The following is a 20087-nucleotide window of genomic DNA, read 5'->3' as shown; positions in this document are numbered from 1 at the left end:
GTTCAATTTACACAAATGTAGTATTTTTTTAAAATGCAAATATGTGTAAAAATAAAAAATAAAAATAAAAATTCAATGTACTGAGAACACAGTCCAATACATTAAGTATTACAAAATTTATTAACACTTAGTATATTAGACCGTGTTTTCGTAGACTTAAAAAATTTATTGTGCAAAATTACATTTTGAAAAACAAAGATCCATCTCGATTGGGTGATGGTTATTTCTCTTTTTGAAAATGTGAATGGGTTTGCAGGGCACGTGTCAATTGTCGTTTGGAGCTCAAACATGAACCCAACTAACCAAAAGAAATTAGAAATTAAAGAGTCGAAATCTTGCCCAACCATAAGCAGATACTAGAAAGCTAGAAACTTGTGGTTGCAAAATTTCATGATTTCTTTATTTAATTTTTTTTTTTTTATCTTTATCTTTCAAAGTTTTTGGCCTAAATGGTATTAGGTGGATTCCACTATCACCGACTAATTAGGCTTCCTATTCCATTCTTATGATTATTATTAAGGCCAGCTTCATCTGGAGTCAAATAATAATGCACTTTTAAAGCAAAATATTTTATCACTTAATACTATAATTTAGTAATATTTTTACTTGTATGTTGTTATGTTCAATTCTTGCAAAAAAAAAAAAAAAAAAAGAATTTGAACGAAATTATTATGATTAGTTCATTGTTTTTTTATTCAAAATAGTAGTAACAGACTAATTCACTATTAAGTTTATCTCACTCTCATATTCTTTAGTGTAAATAGGATTGAATGTATTAAAAAAATGATGCGATATTTCAAACAAATTACTAAGAGTTTATCATTTAATTAACTTTTTAAATAGTTTGCATAAAACTAAAAGAGTTAAATCTCTAGAGGGTGTTGGGTTTCCTCAGTACAATTGAAGCTTATTGAACCCTGTTTTACTTAGTAAACTTGTCTGTATAACACTAGTAAAAAAAAAATCATAGTGAATAAGGTGTTCGTATCCACTCAAGCATTTTGTGTTCAATTGGTCTGAACCAACTTTTTAACAGTAAAAAAAGGAAACACATTAATATATAAAAGGAATTGTTATTAGCACTTTAAAATTTTCATTTTACACTCTTCATAACTGTATTTTTCTTTCTAATTATAAAAAATTTAAAGTACAAAATAAAATTTTTAGAGTGCTAATAACAATTTCCTATATAAATTATCTTTAGTTTTCCAGTTACAAATTTACAATCGGATAAATTGTCCTCTTCGTAGAAGTCACATATAAAAAAATAGAATTATTGGTTTTTCTTTTGGTCAATGTGAATATTTGGTTGGACAAATAAAAAGAGAATGGCGGTGGGCCAGCGGGGTTTGCGGTCGTAGTTTAAATAAGGAAGACACGAAATAAAGAGCAGCTGATGTGTCAAAAAGCGCAGATAAAGGTGAAGTAGGGACCACTCAGTTCGTCACGCACTCACCTACCCACGTCTCCTCTAATTTTTTTGATAAAATTACAACCAAAAATCACATTCATATAATATAAATATCTTAATATATCTATCTATCTAATCTTTGATTATATGATCAAGATTGAAGGCTGAATGGACACCACTTGCACCTTCCACTCTTCGTCTCTCCTTTTGTTTCTTGTGGCTTAGATATTTTCTTTACTTTATTATTCGAGATATCATGGTTCTATTCTTTTTTATTTGTAGTTAGATAATTTATATTTGATTTAACTCGCTCGCTGTTATATTTAAATGTAAATTATCATTGTATATTTAATTTTGTATCGCATGAATATAGTATTTATTTATTTATATAAGTGTGAGAATTGTTTTAAAATATCAATGACAGCTCCGAAAAATAATAGTAAAACATGAGATTGTGACGAGTGTATTTTCGAAAATAAGATGGAAAAATCTAATTAGTGTGAAAAGACTCAATCTTGTAGTAATTATCCGAATCTGTGTTTGAGTATTGGGGAGATTAAATATGTTCCACAAGAATATCAAGAAAATAAAATAAAATGCGGATTTTTGTGGGGTTTTATTAAGAAGTGGGAAAAGCCGAAAAGGTTGGATACAAAGTACCAGAAAGTGCCGGGTGTCCGTGGGTCCCCTGCGTTCTCAGCCACAAGATTTCCTCATTGCGCCACTCCACTTCCAGAATTTTCCTTCCCAAACTTGCTGTACATCTTTTTTATTTTCTCAAACAAATTAAATTTAAATTAATATTCTCGGTCTGACTCTGACGTGGCAGCCCCTGCTTTTACTTTCTTCCTCCTCCATTTAACTCTGGGTTTCCTTGTGCGCTTCTTCTCTACTCTCGCATTTCTTTCTTCTCCTCTCTTTACATCCTCCTTCCCCTCCTCCTCTCGATTTGGATTTTCTGTTTTCTTGTATTTTCCTGCAATCCGACGGCGGAATCCGTTTGTTTGTTTCTCGGGAAAGTTTATTTTCAGTTTTCTCTCCGACTTAGAAAACTGTCGAGACAAAGTTTATTTTCAGTCTTTCAAATACCATTTCAGGTAAGCTTCTGATTGATCTGCTTTATTTTCCCATAAATATCTTTTCTTTTCTTTTTTTTTTTCAGAGAAATAATTATTCATAAAGTATAATTATTGGTTCTTATTTAACCTTATTTGTTTATTTATTTATTAATTTAGATTCAGCGGAATATCCAATTGATGAAATTCTGTTTTGCTTTATTGGGAATCAATTTCTCAGATTACAGGTTTGGTTCGGAGTAAACGTGTCGGACTTGTTCTGTTTGATTTGAGCAGCAATGGCAGTTGAGGTATGCAAAAGCAATCTGCGTTACTATGTTTCAATTTTCTGTCTTTTCAATCAATTGTTTTGGTCGGAATTTGATCATGGTGTGTGAGTGAATACTTTCTTAGTACAATTTGTTCCAAAAGTAGAGGAATTTGCCTGTCGATTCGATAGATGTCTCAAATCAAGATAAGATTTTGATGCAGTTGTGACTTTATTCACAGTTATTAAGTTTATGATCGATTAATGAATATGTTTGCTTGGATTAATTGTGTTTCTGGTAACAAGATCAGGCAATTTGCATGATTTCTCTAGTGCTCGTTTATTATGTTTTCAAACTCGTGCAGAATTATTTTATTTCGTGTTTTCGAACTGAATTGTGTACTAATGATGAACGCTTTTTCGCTTTTGTTCTTTACTATGTTGGAAGCCAAAGTATCAACCCGACTTTTTGTTTGGACATAGGATCAGATTGAAGCCACAGGTTCAAACGCCTCTGTTGCGGTTGGAAATTGCAGTTCAAACGGTGATGCGCAATCTAATGCGGAGATTTGTTCATTTGGCAGTGACCATGCACCCAAGGTCACCTTCTTTTCATTGCTTTCGTTGCAGAGGGGTTTTCTTTTGCCTAAATTTATGTACCTACTCAAATTTTCGCTGAACGGTTCTTTGTTTTTGCCTTGTTTCTTCAGGTTAGGAAACCGTATACGATTACAAAACAAAGAGAAAAATGGACAGAGGAGGAGCATCAGAAGTTCCTTGAAGCCTTGAAATTGTACGGCCGAGGCTGGCGTCAAATAGAAGGTATAAGCTCAGTGCCTCATAACTGTATCTATATTCTAGAGCAAGTTTCTTTCACACCATCTGACGATGAAGTTAAACTTATCTTTATGCAGAATATGTAGGCACCAAAACTGCAGTTCAAATTCGAAGTCATGCCCAAAAGTTCTTCTCTAAGGTTTAATGCCTATTCGACCTTGGTCCCTATTTCCTTTAATAGTATATACAGGATTCTGAAATTTCTTTAGTTAGATATTCAAGACCCTGTGCCATTAAATCATCATTCGGCCGTATTTTTTAGTTAGCATGTAACCTTCACTGTATTAATATGGTTTTTCTTGCTTTCAGCTATCTAAGGAATCATGTGGACCTAGCGAAGGCATCATCAGACTGATTGAGATTCCTCCTCCCCGGCCTAAGCGGAGGCCTGTGCATCCTTATCCACGTAAATCAGTGGATTATCTCAATGGATCACCAGAAAGGTCACCATCCCCACAATTTTCGGCTCAAGGGAAAGACCAACAATCTCCCACTTCAGTACTATCTGCACATGATTCAGATGTACTGGGGTCTGCTGCTTTTGACCAGCATAACAGATCTCCACCCCCGACTTCATGTACCACTGACATGCACTCTACGAGCTTATCCCCCTTTGGAAAAGAGAGTGATTACGTGGTGTCCAACTCATCCGCTGACGAAGTGAAAGGGTCCTCGCCATCGGTCCAATTGGAAAAATTTCCATCCGTGGTATGATGAAGTGTTATGCTGATTATGAATTTAGATTCCTTTATTCTGTTTTGGGTTCTGACTCTGGTTGCCCTTGTATTGATCTGGATTTCCAGAATTACAGATCCGGTTCCAAGCACACTGTGAGTACTGAAGAAGATGTCGGCAATATAAGAGCTTCTGTGAGCATTAAGCTCTTTGGAAGGACAGTTTTGGTACCAGACTCGGAGAAACAACCTCCACCTGGTGCAGAGGATTCTAAGATGTTGACATCAAAGGTGGAAGAAGACAAATGTGAGAGGGAGAATGATAAGCTTGTTCAATTATCAAGATCAGATCAATTAGATACAAGTTTAACACTCGGTGGGATTGTTGGCAACGTGGTTTCATCGGCATGTGGTGCTACAACAGAATGGGAACACCAAAAACATAGCCCTAATCCTGAAGCTCCTCTGCCATGGTGGTCTATGTATCATGGTTTTATGGACCTTCACGTCAGATCGTGTAACCAAAACTCAGCTAAAATTACGGGAAGATCCTTTCATAGTGCAGTGGAAAGTTTAGGTGAGAGGCGCATAGAGGCTGTCGATTCATTACTCGAAGAAACTTGTTCGGTGCCCTGCAGTTCACGGAAGGGGTTTGCAGCGTACAAAAGATGTTTAGCAGATCTAAATAAGAACTCATCTGCCATAGTTTATGAAGACATGAGGGACAGGCGAAGGGCTCGTGTCTGCTCATAATTTCGCATTCCAGATGTTCTGTTTTTCAAGTTTATTGCAATACGCCCCTGTGATTGAAAGTTTACAATTCGATATCTTCCGGTCGGATGATGTTGCAGTTTTGGAACAAGCAATAATTGTAACTTCCTTTCTGGGTGTATTCCTTGAACCCTATTCTTTAAATGAAATTATTAGGCGTCAATTGAATAGATATTCGTTTCCTCGACTGTTTCTTGGTCGCAGTTTATGCAATCCAGGGAAGCGATTTTCGCTTTTTCAGTTTATGCAGTCATTTGAATTTTGGTGGCCTTGACAAAAAGGAGAGAGAGAATTTTGCATCATTAATTGAACCATACAATCATACGTTAAACAGAGCATACAAAAATGAGAATCCAAACAAAGTAGACACAAGACAGTCCAGACCAGTGAAGGCACCATGGACTCTGTTCAACGACAATCACGGCTACGGCTTTGCAACTTCAACAAATATTACCCTGCCATCCGAAAACTGAAAGAGAGAACAAGAAGCAAAGAAAAACTCAATATCTGATATGTCATTTGGACAAGCCGATATAAGCGATGCTATCGAAGATACTGGAAATGAGTGCTGGTATGCGCAGCAATCATCATAAACTAGAAAATTTTGAAGGTTCAAATCAAAAGGCAATCATCAGTTCACTACATATATCTTCTGAAGTCACACAGGACACAAACTCCATCAAACAAACAACTCAATGTTTCATCAAGCTCAAAAACAACCGACTGTCTAGACACTAGAACAGGTATAAAAGACTAGAGTCATTGGAGCTAGACGTCAATAAGCAAAGATTTCCAATTGAAAGCATGTAGAACTTTTAAGAGAAGAATACACCTGGTAGCGGTTTCCCTCCTAACGTCAACACATATTGCTTTGATATGTAGCCGGCTAGTTTTAGGTCATGATCTGAGAGCAGTCATGCACTACTTCAGTGAAGCAACAAACTTTAGCGCTACCCAGCATGCATATCCTTAAGGGGATTCGATTTATGAGGCTAACACATGTTTCTGAAAATAATGACAGTCACAATCAGGGCAGCGCAGCTGAAAATGATGGCATCATGTTAGAGCAGAGCATGAGATGCCTACACTTCTCGTGGTATCGTATGTTTCATGTTTATGCTAAGTTTACGCACCACCATTGGTTTAGATGATCATAACAAGGTGGTAGAAACCTTTCCACGTTGCCAGTCAAGGTATCCATACTACATGAGGGGCCCTGATAGAAGTAAGCCAAAATCCCAGGTGTCCAAGATCTCCCTTTTACCATCAGACTACATAAAATTACTATGAAACTCTAATTCTCCTATGACACTCTGCTCGATACATTGTTGCTTCACTTGGTGAACGTATTCCTACCATTAATACACTCTCCTTGATATATTCTTCCCATTTATACAAGTTGTCAATTGGCAAAGCATCCTTCATTTGGAGAAATTAAGAGGACCTAGTTGCATAAATTGTCCCGAGTAATTTTATAAAATTTGCAAACTAAATGATGTGTCACCTATAGAAAATGAACACGTTTATCAACGTTTAAGTAATAATTCACTCATCAACTTTCATATTATTTAGTTTACAAAATTTAATGTACAATTTGAGTCTTCCTATGATTACACAAATCGTCGGTTATCTAGCCTCCAACTTGAATCAATTTTTAGAAGGTAGAAGGGGCGGAGCGCACGGCAAAGTTGAATATGGTAGTTACCAGGAGACCGGCTGTGCTGTACCACTACCCTTGTCCGGACGGCGCCTTTGCTGCTTTGGCAGCGCACCTCTACTTCTCCGCCGTCTCTACCACCTCGACTTCGTGGGTCCCCCCGGTTTTGTCCAGAAGATCTCCTCCGTGGTCCCAAACGTCGTGGTCTTGGACCACCACAAGACTGCCATTGGAACCCCCATTGGCGGAAATGTGACCGGCGTCGTAGACATGAACAGGAGCGGCGCCAGCGCCACCATCGCTTTCGATTACTTCAGGGACAAAATTGACGCCGACAACAAGGCAGCGGTTGCTCGGTTTGACGGAGTGAGGAGGCTGTTCGAGTATATCGAAGATGGTGATCTATGGAGGTGGAAGCTTCCCAACAGTAAAGCTTTCAGTAGTGGTTTCAAAGATTTGAACCTTCAATACGACGTTGGGTTGAACCCATCTTTGTTCCAACAGGTAATATCAAATTTGCTTGCTTCATTAATTGATGGCGTTGAAATTACTGAAAAGTTGTGTGCTTTATTGATTTTTGGTTTGAATGAGCAGCTGCTGTCTTTGGATTTGGAGTCTTTGATTAGTGAAGGAATGGCGAGCTTATCGGAAAAGCAGAAATTAATAGATGAAGCTCTCAGTAAGTCTTATGAAATTTCGCTTGGCGGTGGAGCCTTTGGAAATTGCCTGGTATTATTAGTATACTTCTTTTCTGCATCCTATTGGACTGCTGCTGCTGCTGCTGCTGTGTGCGTGTTAGTGTGTTTATGCATAGTCTTATCTTTTCTGCTTGTAGGCTGTCAATGCAGATTCTATCTCCGAGCTGAGGAGTGAACTCGGACATCAATTAGCTACTAAAAGCCGTAGTCTAAACTAAAGGTATGTGCCGTTCTGTTTCCTTGCTCATGGTCTTGAAATGTATACATATATCGGAATTTTTGTCTGGTCACTCTGTTACTTTTTTCCTTTCCAAACTTTTCAATAGTGTTCGGGGCACGCTTAATGTTGCCACTCTTTACATTACTGCAATGCATCAAGATTACAAGTTTTGGGCTTTTTTAGTTTGAATTTAGTGTGATTTTATCATTGGTTCTAGTTCGAATTTTGTGAAAGTTATTGAATTTCTTGCCTTGTTTTTGCTTTCTTCAAAAGTGCTGCTGTTGTGGTGATGCCACAATGTATTTTGCTTATCACATTCCAATTCTTGTCTTTATAGTTTATAAGTTAAATCCACCAAGAAAGTTGAATGCACAAAACTATAAAGCAGTGTTAACAATTGCACGATGAATATAGCATTTTTTTCCCTTTTATAGCATTGGAGTGGCATCTTATATAGGACACTGGTAGTTCCTCAGTTATCATGTTTATTTATATAACTGTGGTATAATTTCATTCATTCAAATGGAGAAAATGTCCCCTTAGTTGAAAGAGCAACCAATTGGAGATGTCTCAGTTGTGGCCTCATAGAGGAGGGTTTACTCAATTGTGGAATTCCATTCTCCAGAAACTGCCCTTTCTTAGAGTCGCAATCCATGCCTTTCAATCCATTCTGTTTGGAGGGTCACAAATCACATCTTATTAGTAGGGACCAGGTAATTTGCTAAAAAATGGAATTTCAACTTCTGACATAGTAATCTTTCCAAGAGCTGTATTCATGATGATGATATTTTTGGCAAAGGAATTTTACTTGAGGAAGTAGTTTCTCCATTTGCGAATGGATTTGCAATTACAAGAATTGTAGAAAGAAAATGTAAAAGTTTTAAGGGAGAAACCATGTGATGTAAAATTAAAGCTATCTATCCAAACTGATGCTAGGACTGAAGCATGTTGAACCAGTGGGGCTATATTTGTTCCTTTTTTACTTGGTAAAAAGTCTGGTTAATTGGACCCATGTTAGACTCCTCTTTGAATGCACTATTCTAGCAATTCATGATCTCGTCTTGTTATTTTGTTTGTTTTATGTGGAATCGTATTTTAATGCCTGTTAATTGACGTTGATCTCTTCCAAAGCATGGTTTCCATCAACTCCAGTAGTTTTTATTGAGCTCGACTCAAACTGTTCCACCCTTCTGGATATCCAATGCACCTTCAGTAACTTGTTTGAGATGTATTGTAATCGGTGCTATCCTTCCATTTTACATTTTAGTTATGTTTTTTTTTTTTCCTTTCAAATTCTCTGTAGGGGCATTGGTGCTGTTGTATACAGAGTGCCTGAGCTTGAAAATGACCAAATGCTAAAAATAAGCCTTAGGAGTGTGGACACCGAAAGACACAATGCTCATCTCACAGGTTGTTCTCATCATATGGATTTTCTTTCTGCCTGTTAAACATGGAATTAACTGGCACATATACGTAGTACTTTGGGAAAAGCTAAAATGCGTTTTGCATTTTCTTCTCAGGAATTTGGAGGCGGTGGGCATCGACATGCTAGTTCCTTCATGTTAGGCTCTGCAGAATTCAAGCAGTGGAAACTGTGAAGATTAATATGACATTCAAGAGGTAACTTCAAAATCCAATCGTTAAAAAATGTATTGTATATATTTATTCCACAATGTATTGTATATATTTATTCCACAAGTAACACCCAAATGACCTCAGGAAAGAGGTTAATAACTAAATCTCTAGACTGGTCATCTGATAAACTGACTCTCAAGAGAATCCACCAACAAAACTAAACCGAACCAAACCAAACCATCATAAAATGGCTAAAGCCAATTTAAGATAATTAATCTACAAATTAATGAAGATATGATGACAAACCTTACAAACTTTGTCTAGTGTTCTTCATGAAATCGTGTATACATACATACATACATACATACATACATACATATATATATATATGTTGTATTTTATTGTTTGAAAATTACATCTGTCCGTGCATGCATTTTCAGGTTATTTACTGTTAACACCAATTCCGGTAACCATCCATGTACTCATCTTCACTGATCAGTTAGTTTGTGAAGGCCACATGAGAGAGCTGATCTTCACCACTGACACCGGTGTTAGAAGAACACTGCATCCACGTATCATCTGTGATGAACTGCATCCAGGAATCGTCTTTCTCATCTTCCTCCTGCAGGCATGAGATCGACGATGACGATGCCATCGGAATCTCCGGTGACATGGTTTGATCACAATAATCGTTGTTTACACCTTGTGATCGTTCATGAATATTATTTAGTGTTAAATGACTTGATTGGCCTTGCTGCTCTTCAATCTCCGCGCAAATGCCATTTTTCTTAAACACGCGACACAATGCAAAAGAATCCTGCTATATAAACTCAATATTTGTTAATTTATCAAGCAAAGTGTAAAAGGAGTTGGGATGATATTGTATAATGGGAGATTTCTTTTAATGTGCCGATCCTGCTGGGAAATGGTTTACTACATTAAATGTCACAATGTAAGTGTTTATTTTTATTTTTTTTTCAAGCATCAAACTACTCGTGTTATATCATTTGGTGTACCATATTTTTGAAATATTAAAAAGTTCATATAATTTATAACAATATCTGCATCTTAATTATTATTTTGGAGTTCGGAATAAAGTAAAAAGTCCCCGACACCTTACATAAATGAAAGTGATCGATGTGGAGCTAGCTTGGCTGCTTTTTGTGGTTAATTAATTGTATGATCAAACGTAATTACAGTATAATAATCTTTAATTATTAATTAAGCTTGAGTTAATTAAGGGATATTAATTCATATCTGAATCTTGTGGAGGATTGTACTTTTGTCTGATTAGAAAAAAGAAAAGCGATTTAAGTGATCCACTGCAAGCAACGAATATTGTCAGCTATTTGTTTATTTATTCCATTATTTATATATTTCAAAGTATAATATCGTAAATTCCATGCATGCAAATGCAAACTCATGCAAGTTTTACGTGGATAGTTTTACTTTTCATTATTATACACTATTAACTTATGGTCCAAAGCTTTCTGACTGATTATGCTCTATAATTGATCGATTAATTTTTCTTATAAGTGGAGTGTTAATTAAGTTTAGGGGCAGCGTAGCCAAGGATTTGCATCTCACGCTGCAAAAGAGGTAAAATTATAATAAAAAGCATGAAAAAAGAAAATGCTTTTCTCCCTGCCTCAAGCATCGAACTTCATGCTTTTTAGGTCAAATACTGTATGCTGATTCGAAAAAAGATTAATCTCTGAAACAATTGTCTTATGGTTTCCGTTCTGTGTGATTTTGGTAGAGATAATTTTTGACAAAAACTTAAAAAATAGTAGGTTTGATTGTTGAAATACAATGTGAAATTATACTTCCCCAACTAAAGCTCACTATAATCATTCTAATCATCTTGTCTTTCTTTTTCATCAGATAATTAGTAACAGTGACACTAGTGAGTTCCTTCTAATGAATAAATTAGTGAGTGATCATCTAGAATTTATAAGTCACACTCCCACCTATCATTAATTAAATCCCACCATACTCTTCAATTTAATGATGAGAATATTTTGGGACAAATAAAATGAGCTACAGATACAAAGAATGCTTAATCCTCCCAATTGACTAATTAACGTGTGGACATTATATTTGTATACTTATGTGTGTATAATTAGTTAATTTAGAGCACAAACAATGCGTGTATAAATTGATGGAGAATATGTTACCTGAATTGCGGCAGATGATGAGGAGGAGGTGTCGAGGTCAGAGGAGCAGTAGTAGTCCTTGTCGTCGAGGCGATACTCGTGCATGACCCAGTCAGTCCGAATGCCCTGAGGAGCTCGGCCTCTGTAGTAAACCAGCGTCTTCTTCATTCCGATTGCTCGATTCTGGCACGTCACTCTTCTGTCTTTCCCAGTCGACTTCCAATATCCTGCTCTCGTTGCTCTGTTTGTTCTGAATCCATTAGGGTATTTTCGATCCCGCGGTCCAAAGAAGTACCACTCGGGGTCTCTACTTGGCAAAAACGATTTTTCTGCATTGATGCACCAATCAAATATGTAACTGTATACAACTATACATGTAAATATAGATGACATAATTTGCATTATACATATACTAAGATAACGCTCAAACGCTAATCAGAAAGTTAACTATCACGAATGGTATACTGCTTGAATAATAATGGTGTTGATAAAGGAAAGGGACTCAAATGATGATCGGTGAACGACCTGCTAATTCCCAAGGCTCGCATTTGTAGAGATCAACTTCAGGAATGATGTCGAGCTCAATCTCTTGGCCGTTGATTTTCCTCTTGAGATAATAATTCACCAGCTCCTCGTCCGTTGGATGGAACCTAAAACCGGGAGGTAATCCCACTGGCGCCATATAATTGATATCAAAGCACGGCACAAGCTAGCTAGTTTTGTTGTTACTGATTGTTTCCTTGGCGATCGATCGATCGATCGCCCTTCTCCTCCTCCTAGCTAGCTAGCTAATGATTTATGGCATCCTGATCATGTTATATATACACGTATAAAAAGGACTGAAAGTCCCTTGTATTAAGGTCTTTCCCCACTCCTCATCAGGACCTCACTTTTCCTTTTCCAGATTCTCAGACAAAACCTTCTTCCTATTGACACTTCTCTGCCTTACTGAATGTTTTAAAATTTTTCTTATCTTTCAATTTTGCTTATTTGTTTTTACCAAAGAAAAATTTTATTTGTAAGCAAAAATCATATAAATATGCGTGTATTCGTAATATTATATGTGTTCTCATGTTAGGATTTATCATCAAAATACGTTGTTGTTAGACCATGAATTTTAGTCACACATTCAACATTCATTACAATACAGTATAGCATGTGTCACTCGCTCTTGCAACACATCATATATTCTGTTAATTAATTTGGTAGCTTAGTTTCACTTTTGTTTTTTCAAGCCTCAATCCTCTTATCCCTTTCCGGCCGAACGCTTCTTAATAATTTACAGTTACAGTGTATCTTATCAGATTTTGACAACGAGTTGAGTTACTAAATTATCTAAAGTTATACTGTACTACTGGACCAAAACTCAAAACAAGGCTGTCATCTTCATTCACCTTTACATACTATATTTTATTGTCTTTCATTGTTTCTCTTCAACTTTTACCAGCTATTAGTCACTACAAAATCCACATCAAGCTTTAGATGTAGATCGTGTGATGTCAATAACGTGATGTCATGTACCGGAATGAAGTTGAAGAAGGGCCAGGGGCCACGTGACCTCTCCCCCCCCCCTCTTTCTTCTTTTTCGAAATGATAAAATTACTCGTAAATTATAAAATATCTAGCTCTTTAAAGTTGAAGAAGGGCTAGGGGCCACATGACCCCTCCCCCTCTCTCTTCTCTTTTTCGAAATGATAAAATTACTCGTAAATAATAAAATATCTAACCCTTTGTTGGAAATATATGTGTTTCTAAACAACACACATTCATCTAGACTGTAATTGTTTCTTTATCATCTTGTAGCCTTGAATTAATGTGCATATTTTTTGTATAGTTGATGGCTGGTCAAGTGCATGCTCTTTTGTTGCTGAAATTACATGCATATGTATATGGGGTTACTGGTTACCTCTCTATATGTAAACATAAGGATTATTTGCATGGCTGGCTCGTCATTGAGATTCTGAGAATATATAGTAGGTCATATACTATCTATTTTCATCTGCTAAAATAGAATGAGAATTTCATTATGAATGAAATCAAAATTATTATTTCTAAATTGATCACAACTATATCTTATGGAATCATATTAAATACTTGACCACACCGTTCGTACTTTGATACGAAATCAATCTTTCTTTAACAATAAAAAATCTTATCAACACACAATCTGTGCCAAAATTTATTTCGTCATTCCTCATGCATGCTGAACCAAATAATCAACGACGCGCCCATTAATCTTTCTCTCCCTCTCTCTTTAATTTTTTTTGTGTGGAAAGTACTCTCTCTCTCTCTCTCTCTCTCTCTCTCTCTCTCTCTCTCTCTCTCTCTCTCTCTCTCTCTCTCTCTCTAAATTGGAATGCTGCTTCTTCAATTGGAAAGCTTCTACTTCGATGGCTTTTTACCTAGTTTCAATCAACTTGATATATGTACTATACAATTATATAGTTTCAATCTGCTTGGGCAACATCAAGTAGATTAAAGCTAACCCTCTCTACCTCGATTATTCTGAACTTGACGACTCAACTTATGGGGAATTCTTGAAGATACTTCAGAAGTTGTTGGCAGGATCTAATCTTGTTGAATTGGAAATTCCAATACTCCGTGAAGAAATCACGGTGCAGGACTTCAAACGCTACATCTTAGTTGACTTGTATGCCGAATATCAACAGAAGAACACGTTGGTGCTCAGTGTGACCAACGTCTACGTGGAAGACTATTGCAACAGAGAAATACTTTACAATTTTTCAGACAATGCAACGGAGAAATATTGCAATGAAATGAAAGTGAGCCGCCCTGCACATGGACTGGCGTGGTTGCCGAAAGGGCAGAGTAGTTATTCTTCGCTTCAAGAACGCAACTATCTGGTGTTATTCCTGATGGAATTCAATTTCTAACACCCGAGGCATCTAAAACCGATGGCCCTTCGAATGAATGGACTCACCGGCACAGCACTTTACCGCCAGATTTGTCAGCCTGCCTGATGATGGAGAACTTGTAACTTCAAGGTAATACCTGCACCGAACAAATACCAAATTGCATTTATAGCATGCAGAGTCTAAGATTTAATAGCCTAAGCCAATTGCACCCTTCTTCAGCAAAACGAATTCACAGGTAGAATGCCGGACCTCAAGCTTCACTTTTGGGATCAGATGAACTTGTTATTCAACTTGCTGAACGACTCCCTTCCGAAGTCATTGCAACAATATCCTCCCACATCGTTTATGGGAAATTTATTGTGGTGGCCGGCTTTGGATCCATGACCATGTGCTGGTAAACATATAACTTCTCTTGGAAACCGCCATGGATTGCTCTAGGTGTTATTTTTGCTGTAACGGCGATTGCACTTCTTGGAGCTGAGCTCTGACGGAGCGTAGAAGGTGATTAACATCTGCAAGGACGAGTAGGAAGTGGAGAAGAGGTACAAGGACGAGTAGGCTTTCCTATGTAGGCTCTTGTTGTTGGTATTCACAAGAGTTTACTAACTCAATACCAAAATATGTGGGTGATAAGTTTACAAACTCTATCACACCTCTCACTTTCACTCTCAATAAAATTGGACAAAGAAATAGAGAAAGGAGGGAAGCAACAAGCTTTGGTAAAACACTTGCACTTAGATATATGAAAAGAGAGTTTACAAACTCAATAGCTTACAAGCTGAAATTAAATGAATGGGAAATGGGATTCGGATGGGATGCTCTAAGGCTTAGCAAGATGGCCTATTTATACAAAACTGAAAAAATAAACAATCCAACAATACATATAATGAATGATGGTGTTCCACATCTTTACACCCTTTCAAACACATGCAGCAACTTTGACAGTTGGCATACACATGCATTGCATCATGGCAGGTTGTAATAACCACCTTTCGGCTTGCACACAGCAGCTCACATCTCTGCTGTCTTTCAATCTCCTTTCGGCTAACACATGGAGGAAGCAATGATCTTTGTAGTTGCTAAAAAACACCCTGGAAAGAAACAGACAGCTTGTTTTAACCATTAACAACCTGTTTTTATTTGATTTTCCAACACACCTCCTCAAATTAAAACGCCTTTATCCCTAGCATTTCACGTAGCAACTTGAATGGCTCAACTGGCAGTGGCTTAGTGAAGATGTCTGCCACTTGTTCCTTCGTGTGACAATAGACAAGCTCAATTGTCTTTTGCTTCACATGATCCCTCAAAAAATGGAACCTGGTATCGATGTGCTTACTCCTTCCATGTTGGACTGGATTCCTAGCAAGCTTGATAGCTGAGATGTTATCCACATGAATCACAGTCGATTCCACTTGTGGATGACACACTGACTTCAACAGATTTCTTAACCAAATTGCCTCACACACGGTTGAGGCTACAGCAACGTACTCGGCTTCACACGATGACAAAGCAACAATTGATTGCTTCTTTGAAGTCCATGAGAAAGCTGTTGATCCTAGAAAAAACACATAGCCAGTTGTGCTTTTCCTTTCATCTTGGTCACCTCCCCAATCACTATCTGAATAACCAAATAATTTTGCATCTTCACCAAAATTATAAAATAGACCATAGTTTAGAGTACCTCTTATGTACCTCAAAATTCTCTTGGCGGCCAGCCAATGAGACTCCCTTGGTGTTTCCATGTATCGACTCACGAGTCCAACACCATAAACTATATCAGGTCTTGTGATTGTAAGGTACCTTAGGCTTCCAACCAAGCTTTTGTACACGGTTGAGTTTACAAACTCACCTTCTCTTTCCTTGAACAGCTTCAATCCAGTTGCAACTGGAGTGTTGACAATATTGCACTTGTCCATATTGAATTTCTCCAATATATCTCTCATGTACTTTTGTTGAGAGATGTAGATACCGTCACTTTCTTGCTTCACCTCTATGCCAAGAAAGTATGACATTAATCCATTGTCAGTCATCTCGAATTCACTGAACATGGATTGCTTGAACTCATAGAACATTGCTTCATTGTTTCCTGTAAACAATAAGTCATCTACATAGAGACAAATAATTAAGAACTCCCCTTTTTCACCGTTCTTCATGTAAACTGAATGCTCGTATGGACATTTCTGAAATCCATTTTGGTGAAGGTAGTTGTCAATCCTTGAGTTCCAAGCTCGTGGTGCTTGCTTGAGGTCATACAAAACTTTCAAACGATACACCTTATCTTCTTTTCCTTGTACTTGGAAGCCTTCTGGTTGTTCCACGTACACTTCTTCCTCAAGAACTCCATTAAGGAAGGCTGACTTGACATCTAATTGATAAATTTTCCATTTATGCTGAGCGGCAAGAGAGATTAGCAATCTTACCGTGTCAAGTCTTGCAACTGGAGCATAGACTTCATCATAGTCCACTCCATACTTCTGTTTGTAGCCCTTTGCTACAAGCCTTGATTTGTATCGATCCACACTTCCATCTGCAATGCGTTTGATCTTGTAAACCCACTTGACACCAATAGCCTTCTGATTTGGTAGGAGCTTTGTTAACTCCCAAGTATCATTCTTCTCGATGGCATGGATCTCTTCTTCCATGGCTTTCTTCCAACAATCTTCTTCCACAGCTTCATTGAATGAGAGAGGCTCATGGTCTGCATAGAAGCAGAAAAAATTGGTTTCTTCTTCTTCTTGTCCATAAATCTCTGTGAGACTCCTTAACTTCACTGGAGTTGATGAGCTGTTTTCCTCACTAGATGTAGGACCACTCCTTGCAATTCTGTGCACTGGAGTTGTTGTGATTGTTTGAGCAGGCTGTTGCTCAATAGGTGGTACAACTTCTGGTTCTTCAAAATCAGTGGAGAAGATCTTCTCTTTACTGACTTCTTTGTTGTTCCACTTCCATGTCTCTTCCTCACTGAAGATGACATCTCTACTAACCACTAGTTTGCCAGTTAGTGGGTTGTAGAGCTTGTATGCCTTGGACTCTTCACTATAGCCCACAAACACACACTTCTCACCCCTATCATCAAGTTTCCTCCTCTTGGCTTCTGGAACTTGAGCATATGCAACACACCCAAAAATTCTTAGGTGTGTAACATTCGGCTTGTATCCACTTCAAGCCTCTTGTGGTGTCATCCTCTTGACACTCTTTGTTGGACATCGATTCAACAAATAAATCGAACAAGCTACAGCTTCTGCCCATAACTCTTTTGGCAAATTCTTCTCCTTAAGCATGGACCTTGTCATGTCAAGGATGGTTCGATTCTTTCTTTCGGCTATCCCATTTTGCTGTGGGGTACAGGCAGCAGTAAGTTGATGCCTAATTCCTTGCTCCTTGCAGTATGCTTGGAAAGCATTGGAGGTGTACTCTCCACCTCTATTTGATCTCACAGCCACAAGCTTGTGGTTACTTTCAGCCTCTGTGAGTGCCTTGAACTCCTTGAAATTTTTTAGGGCAGCTGACTTCTCCTTGAGAAAATAGACCCAAGTCTTTCTACTGAAATCATCAATGAAGGTAATAAAATACCTATTACCTCCATAAGACATGGGATCCAATGGACCGCATATATCTGTGTGCACCAACTGCAGTGGTGCCTTTGCTCTCCATGTATCACCAACAGGGAACGATAGTCGTGCTTGCTTGCCAAGCACACAACCTTCACATACTTGGCGTGTGGCTTCAATTTGGGGTAGACCACGAACCATTCCTCCACTTGACAGCAACTTTAGGCCATTGAAATGAAGATGGCCAAATCGAAGATGCCATTTCCATGACTCATCTTCCATTACACCGATGTTGCAACTTCCAATCTTTGTGTTCAAATTCAACGGAAACATTCGGTTTTTTGACATTTGAACACGTGCAATAAGCTTTCTTCTTACATTCCTGAGAGTGAGAAACATATCCTCCATATGTATAACATACCATTTTCTGGAGCAGTTGACCAATGCTCAAAATGTTGCTCTTCATACCTGGTATGTAGTAGGTATCGGAGATGTATTCTTCTTTACCATCCTTCTGGATGATTTTGATCTTTCCTTTGCCTGCAACTAGCAACTTTGAGGAGTCACCAAGACTCACAGATCCATAAGGCCCATCTTTGAGTTCGGCAAAAAACTCTTTCTTTCCACACATGTGGTTGCTTGCACCAGAGTCTAAATACCAGACATTTTGCTGGCTACTGATATCATGGTGTGCTAGTAAGACTGTAAGTTTTTCACCAGCATTTCCACTTGATTCTGCCATGTTGACATGCTCACCATTTTTATATGAACATTCATTTGCATAATGTTCATACTGTTTGCAACTGTGACACTGAATATGCGCCTTTCCTCGAGTAGATCTCCACTCCTGAGACTGACCTAGATTTTGTGCATAGCCTCGACCTTTTCCTCGGGCTCGTCCTCGGCTACGGTTGGATGAACTCCCACGACGTGAGTTCCACTACCCACGACCTCCATTTGGTTTGTCAATATTCAACTTTGACTCCAAAGTTTGCTCTAGCGTTGTGGGGCTTGCATTCTTCTGAATGCGTTGCTCGTGAACTATAAGGGATCCTAGTAGCTCCTCTGCGCTCATCGCCTCCAAATCCTTGGATTCCTCAATGGCAGTCACCACATGCTCAAACTTAGATGTGAGTGACCGGAGTATCTTCTCCACAACTCGTACTTCATCGAGTCTCTCGCCATTTCTCCTCATCTGATTTACTATCACAATGAGCCTTGAGTGATAGTCGGAGATGCTCTCTCCTTCATTCATGTGAGCAGTTTCAAAATCTGCTCGAAGTGACTGTAATCTCACTTTCTTGACCCGATCTACTCCTTTGTAGATTTTACTGAGTGTGTCCCATACTTGCTTGCTCGTTGTTGCTTCTGCAACCTTCTCGAACGTTGAATCTTCCAAACCCTGGTATAGAAGATACAGCGCCTTTTGATCCTTCTTTCGTAAGTCCTTGAGAGTGTTCATTTGATCCGCAGTATATACGGCTTCTTGCTTGGCAGTGGGTACAACATACCCACTACTGACAACTTCCCATAGCTCCTGTGATCCAAACAATGCTTTGAATTGGATGCACCATCTTTCATAATTTTCTTTCTTCAATGTGGGAACTTGGAGTTGCACTAAGTTGGACGCCATAACTGCTGCACCTGCCAGAATGGTAACCTGGCTCTGATACCAATTGTTGGTATTCACAAGAGTTTACTAACTCAATACCAAAATATGTGGGTGATAAGTTTACAAACTCTATCACACCTCTCACTTTCACTCTCAATAAAATTGGACAAAGAAATAGAGAAAGGAGGGAAGCAACAAGCTTTGGTAAAACACTTGCACTTAGATATATGAAAAGAGAGTTTACAAACTCAATAGCTTACAAGCTGAAATTAAATGAATGGGAAATGGGATTCGGATGGGATGCTCTAAGGCTTAGCAAGATGGCCTATTTATACAAAACTGAAAAAATAAACAATCCAACAATACATATAATGAATGATGGTGTTCCACATCTTTACACCCTTTCAAACACATGCAGCAACTTTGACAGTTGGCATACACATGCATTGCATCATGGCAAGTTGTAATAACCACCTTTCGGCTTGCACACAGCAGCTCACATCTCTGCTGTCTTTCAATCTCCTTTCGGCTAACACATGGAGGAAGCAATGATCTTTGTAGTTGCTGAAAAACACCCTGGAAAGAAACTGACAGCTTGTTTTAACCATTAACAACCTGTTTTTGTTTGATTTTCCAACACTTGTTTCGGAGTGGAAACAAGAGTTCATATTTTTTCATCATAAATGAGAAACCGGTGCTACTTTTAGTGATATTGTAATGTCTTGA

General features: G+C 38.0%; 3 protein-coding genes across 7 annotated transcripts; 2 read left to right on the top strand and 1 right to left on the bottom strand.

Moving 5' to 3' along the window:
* Positions 1–1864: 1864 nt before the first annotated feature.
* On the top strand, positions 1865–5186 carry LOC137713459 (protein REVEILLE 7). Its single transcript, XM_068452756.2, has 7 exons — positions 1865–2508; positions 2708–2777; positions 3218–3334; positions 3445–3556; positions 3649–3710; positions 3881–4279; positions 4375–5186. Exons 2-7 carry the CDS (start codon positions 2766–2768, stop codon positions 4996–4998), a joined length of 1326 nt encoding a protein of 441 aa, XP_068308857.2. The 5' UTR covers positions 1865–2508; positions 2708–2765; the 3' UTR covers positions 4999–5186.
* A 143-nt stretch (positions 5187–5329) lies between these two features.
* LOC137712444 (uncharacterized) lies at positions 5330–10140 on the top strand. Of its 4 annotated transcripts, none has more exons than XM_088684226.1 (7): positions 5330–7177; positions 7268–7352; positions 7509–7591; positions 8135–8304; positions 8895–9001; positions 9112–9211; positions 9607–10140. In XM_088684226.1, exons 1-3 carry the CDS (start codon positions 6602–6604, stop codon positions 7544–7546), a joined length of 699 nt encoding a protein of 232 aa, XP_088540352.1. In that variant the 5' UTR covers positions 5330–6601; the 3' UTR covers positions 7547–7591; positions 8135–8304; positions 8895–9001; positions 9112–9211; positions 9607–10140. The 4 variants fall into 4 exon arrangements, with proteins under 4 accessions (XP_088540352.1, XP_088540350.1, XP_088540351.1 ...); XM_088684224.1 differs by having other exon boundaries at positions 7268–7402; XM_088684225.1 differs by lacking the exon at positions 8135–8304.
* LOC137713780 (NAC domain-containing protein 54-like) lies at positions 9232–12107 on the bottom strand. 2 transcript variants are annotated; one of them, XM_088684227.1, is made up of 3 exons: positions 11848–12107; positions 11344–11651; positions 9232–9986 (listed from the first exon to the last, which is right to left on the bottom strand). In XM_088684227.1, the coding sequence occupies exons 1-3, from the start codon at positions 12002–12004 to the stop codon at positions 9666–9668; spliced, it is 786 nt and encodes a 261-aa protein (XP_088540353.1). In that variant the 5' UTR covers positions 12005–12107; the 3' UTR covers positions 9232–9665. The 2 variants fall into 2 exon arrangements, with proteins under 2 accessions (XP_088540353.1, XP_068309232.2); XM_068453131.2 differs by having other exon boundaries at positions 9232–9983.
* Positions 12108–20087: the final 7980 nt, after the last annotated feature.

This window comes from Pyrus communis, chromosome 14 (assembly GCF_041283825.1).
Source record: "Pyrus communis isolate YQ-2024b chromosome 14, ASM4128382v1, whole genome shotgun sequence".
Taxonomy (NCBI): domain Eukaryota; kingdom Viridiplantae; phylum Streptophyta; class Magnoliopsida; order Rosales; family Rosaceae; genus Pyrus; species Pyrus communis.
This window is presented reverse-complemented; position numbering and strand designations above follow the sequence as displayed.

What these genes read in the sequence shown, in the direction of transcription:
- LOC137713459 (XM_068452756.2), top strand. An exon ending in CCCAAAAGTTCTTCTCTAAG is followed by an intron (nt 3,711 to 3,880) that starts GTTTAATGCCTA and finishes TCTTGCTTTCAG; the next exon opens with CTATCTAAGGAATCATGTGG. An exon ending in TGGAAAAATTTCCATCCGTG is followed by an intron (nt 4,280 to 4,374) that starts GTATGATGAAGT and finishes CTGGATTTCCAG; the next exon opens with AATTACAGATCCGGTTCCAA.
- LOC137712444 (XM_088684223.1), top strand. Translation starts at nt 6,602, where the DNA reads ATGTACAATTTGAGTCTTCCTATGATTACACAAATCGTCGGTTATCTA. An exon ending in ACCCATCTTTGTTCCAACAG is followed by an intron (nt 7,178 to 7,267) that starts GTAATATCAAAT and finishes TTGAATGAGCAG; the next exon opens with CTGCTGTCTTTGGATTTGGA. An exon ending in GAGCCTTTGGAAATTGCCTG is followed by an intron (nt 7,403 to 7,508) that starts GTATTATTAGTA and finishes TTCTGCTTGTAG; the next exon opens with GCTGTCAATGCAGATTCTAT.
- LOC137713780 (XM_088684227.1), bottom strand. Translation starts at nt 12,004, where the DNA reads ATGGCGCCAGTGGGATTACCTCCCGGTTTTAGGTTCCATCCAACGGAC. An exon ending in CGAGCCTTGGGAATTAGCAG is followed by an intron (nt 11,652 to 11,847) that starts GTCGTTCACCGA and finishes GCATCAATGCAG; the next exon opens with AAAAATCGTTTTTGCCAAGT. An exon ending in CATCATCTGCCGCAATTCAG is followed by an intron (nt 9,987 to 11,343) that starts GTAACATATTCT and finishes GAGTTTATATAG; the next exon opens with CAGGATTCTTTTGCATTGTG.